The sequence below is a fragment of the Octodon degus genome, unplaced genomic scaffold, assembly GCF_000260255.1.
Source record: "Octodon degus isolate 3935 unplaced genomic scaffold, OctDeg1.0 scaffold00023, whole genome shotgun sequence".
In the NCBI taxonomy this organism is placed as follows: Eukaryota; Metazoa; Chordata; class Mammalia; order Rodentia; family Octodontidae; genus Octodon; species Octodon degus.
The window spans coordinates 10879457-10882722 of record NW_004524599.1 but is presented as its reverse complement, the minus strand read 5'-3'; the positions used below and the strand labels follow the sequence as shown (position 1 = coordinate 10882722).

General features: G+C 38.6%; 1 protein-coding gene across 2 annotated transcripts in view; it reads right to left on the bottom strand.

Moving 5' to 3' along the window:
* Positions 1-3266, bottom strand: part of Bloc1s5 (biogenesis of lysosomal organelles complex 1 subunit 5) — a 38251-nt gene that overhangs the window by 16835 nt on the left and 18150 nt on the right. The window contains exons 1-2 of one of the 2 annotated variants that reach the window (XM_023712133.1): positions 2415-2506; positions 1069-1198 (exon numbers count right to left, since the gene is read on the bottom strand). In XM_023712133.1, coding sequence (XP_023567901.1) covers positions 1069-1198; positions 2415-2438 — 154 coding nt within the window. In that variant the 5' untranslated portion in view covers positions 2439-2506. Of the gene's footprint in view, positions 1-1068; positions 1199-2414; positions 2507-3266 lie in introns of those variants that run through there. The other variant, XM_004628375.2, reaches the window with a different exon arrangement.

Sequence of the window (3266 nt, the reverse complement as noted above, 5' to 3'; positions counted from 1 at the left end):
GGATTCCAATAACTTATCCACGGGATTACAAATACAAACTTCCTGGACCAATAGAGGACCAGAAAAGGTTCCCTATAGAAACCAAATGTGATCTTGGGAGATGCAGCCCTTCCAATCTCTTTACTCATGCAGCACAGATATTAACATAGACTTGGACACAGGCTAAGTCAGCCCCACGATTAACAAGGGCATGTCATCTGCTTTCCTTCACAGGCCATCCTGTCAGTTTTTGTTGCTGTCCCCAAGGTATATTTTTCTTTTGCTCCTCAGGAATCCATCATTATCTACCAGTGTAAATTCCTTCTTGGATAAACAATGTTCTCAATACAGATCTGAGGAGTTCTATAATAATGCTATGCTAATAATGCTTCTTTTACGTTATGCTTCGATGTTAAAGAATATTAGTAAGTACTCTTTTGATCAACTATCACTCCATATTAAAATACCTTGCCTAATGAAAAAAGTTACAGAATACAGATATTTATGAAAGAACCATTCTAAAACCTCTATGTAGTCTATTTGAAGAGAAAGCTTCCTTTCATAAATGCTCCTAATTCCTGGTCTTCAAACATCTTATAATTCTTTCTTTCTTTTAAAGAGAATAAAAACAATTAAAAAAATAAAAATGATACATAATTCCAAAACAAGATGATAGGAAATCAGTAATGGTTGTTAGATTGCATGTTGTTATCTCCAAAATAGTTGCTCAGATTGCCAGGTATAGGCATGCAAAACTGATCAAACAATTAAGCATTAACTGTTTCTTTCAATAAACCAATAGAAAGTAGCAGTAAATTACTATATATATATATGTAAATATATATAAATCATACGTATATATATGTAAATCATATATGTATATATGTAAATCACATCCTCAATGATTGTCTTGCGAACTGCAGATGCACACATCCTGCTTCGGAGCTTAATGATGCAGACACCAACAGCAATACACAGGTGCCACGAGACAGCCGCTTTCTCTATGCTGGGATTTCTTCTGTTACGTCCTGACTTTGGCACAGCATTCACTTGCAATCAAGAGCAACAAAAGAAAAATCGCTGGCTTACGTCTCTGGAGAACTTCCTTCAAGTTGCTCTCCATTCCATCTCTGCACTGGGGAAGAGTATGCTCACTTGTTTCATGGATCATATTCTTCAAATTTTCAAGAACTCTCAGTTCCCGAAGACCACGTTTTTCCTATAAAAAGAAAATAAATATCTAGCATGTATAGTGTCTTTAAAATCTTAGTAATAACTTTCTGACGTTTCCACCCAGGTTTCAATTCTTATATTACTTACTATTGAAATTTACACAGCCTTCTTCTAATTACATGCCAGTCAACCATGTCACAATCTGGCGGTACTTTTAAAATTACAAAATGCTCCACAAGTTGCAAAAATGAATAGTATTTTTATAATAATGTTTAAAAATTGGAAAATAAATAAAAGAGAAAGACTGTCATTTGAAATCAGATACTTGATCTAATTTTAAATTTCATTTTGTTCTTATGCTGCTTCCACTGTTATGCATCATACTTCTTCCTCTCAAAATAAAACGAATGGTAAAAGTTATGACATATATAGATACTTCTTGCTGGGCATGGTGGTGCATGCCTGTAATTCCAGCACTCAAGAGGCTGAGGCTGGAGGACTGCCATGAGTTCGAGGCCAGCCCAGGCTACATGGTGATGTCAGGACCAGTCTGGACTATACAGCAAGACCTTGTCACCCACCCAAGGATCTACGGATACTTTCATAAAAGGAACAAAATGAACAGTGAAGGCTGGAGACTGCTGACTTAGAAAAGCCCACTTGCAGGGTCAGTCTTGTCTGAGGGCTGGACACTTGAGCAATAAACAGTTCCCTTAAACTGGTATTAAACTTTCCATAAACTATAAAAGTGGCTCACTGTGCTGAAACTGTTGGTACAAATACTGCAGTTAATGCTCTGTACCTCTTTCCTCTTGGGAGTATGGAATTTGGGTCGACTAGGCAGAGGGAGGCCAAAGAGAAACCCCAGACTCAGGTTTAGGCAAACTATCTGGGCAGCTTGCTCTTTCCATGTGCTGTTACAACTGGTTGCTCAGGGAGTAAGAGCATCCTGTGTGGCTGTGGGGAGACGACTATACTTCTGCTTCCAGGCACCTTTCCCTTTGTTGATTTTCTCTGTGTCTCTTTGTCACAGTAAGGTACAGCCATGATACAGCCACATGCTGAGTTTAAGTTCTCCTAGTGAGCAGCTCAACTGGAATGGTCCTGGAGACTTTCTCCTACATTTGTGCAAAAGGTAGTGTTTAACCAGCCTGTCTACCCAACATGAGAGTACAACAGACTTAGTGACTTGCTTCCAAACAGCAGACCAGGGAAAGAGGAAAACACTTCCCTTTATGATGGTGAAATCTAGCAAGTGTTACCTCAACCAAGCGGTACAGGTCCATACAAGCAGGATCCTGTCACTGGCTTGTACCCCCAGACATGGTACTTCTCCTGAGTTTTCCTCTGCACAACCCATGACCCCAATCTAAGGAGAAAAACATCAGAGAAAGCAAGAGTGGGAGGCATTCTACCAGATATCTGGCCAGCATTCAAGACTGCTGAGGTCAAGAAAATAAGGACAGACTGAGAAACATCAGAGACCAAAGCTAGGGAGACATTATAATTAAATGGAAGGAGGTACTCTGGATTCAACCCTGAAACAGAAGACTGTAATGGAAAGATCAGAGAAATTCAAATAAAATCTGGTGTTTCATTAATAGTCATGTGCCAATGACGGTTTCTTAGTGTTTACCAACATGCTACAGTAATATAAAGCTTTAATAGTAGGAGACATTGGGTGAGGGGTAGAACACTCTCTTACTATCTCTGCAATTTTTTGTAAATCCAAAATTAATACAAAACAAAAGTTCACTAGGAAAAAGAGGTAGAAAACAACCGTAACAAAAAATAAGCCAGGAGTAGTGGCACATGCCTGTAATCCCGGCACTCAGGAGGGTGAGACAGGAAGATTGTTGGGAGAGTTTGAGGACAGACTAGGCTACAAGTTCAAGATCAGCCTGAACTACATAGTGAGACCCTGACTCAAAAACAAAACAAAAACAAAAACAAAAACAAAAAAAAAAAAAAAAAGGAAGGGGATAGAGTTGTAAGAAAACAGTAAGTTAATTAGGTTTTTGTTTTGGGCCATCCAATGAAGTAGCTGAAGCCAGGTTCTTAATTTTTACTTTATTTTTACTTTTTTTGTATTTAGTGCACGGTCTACAGGGTCT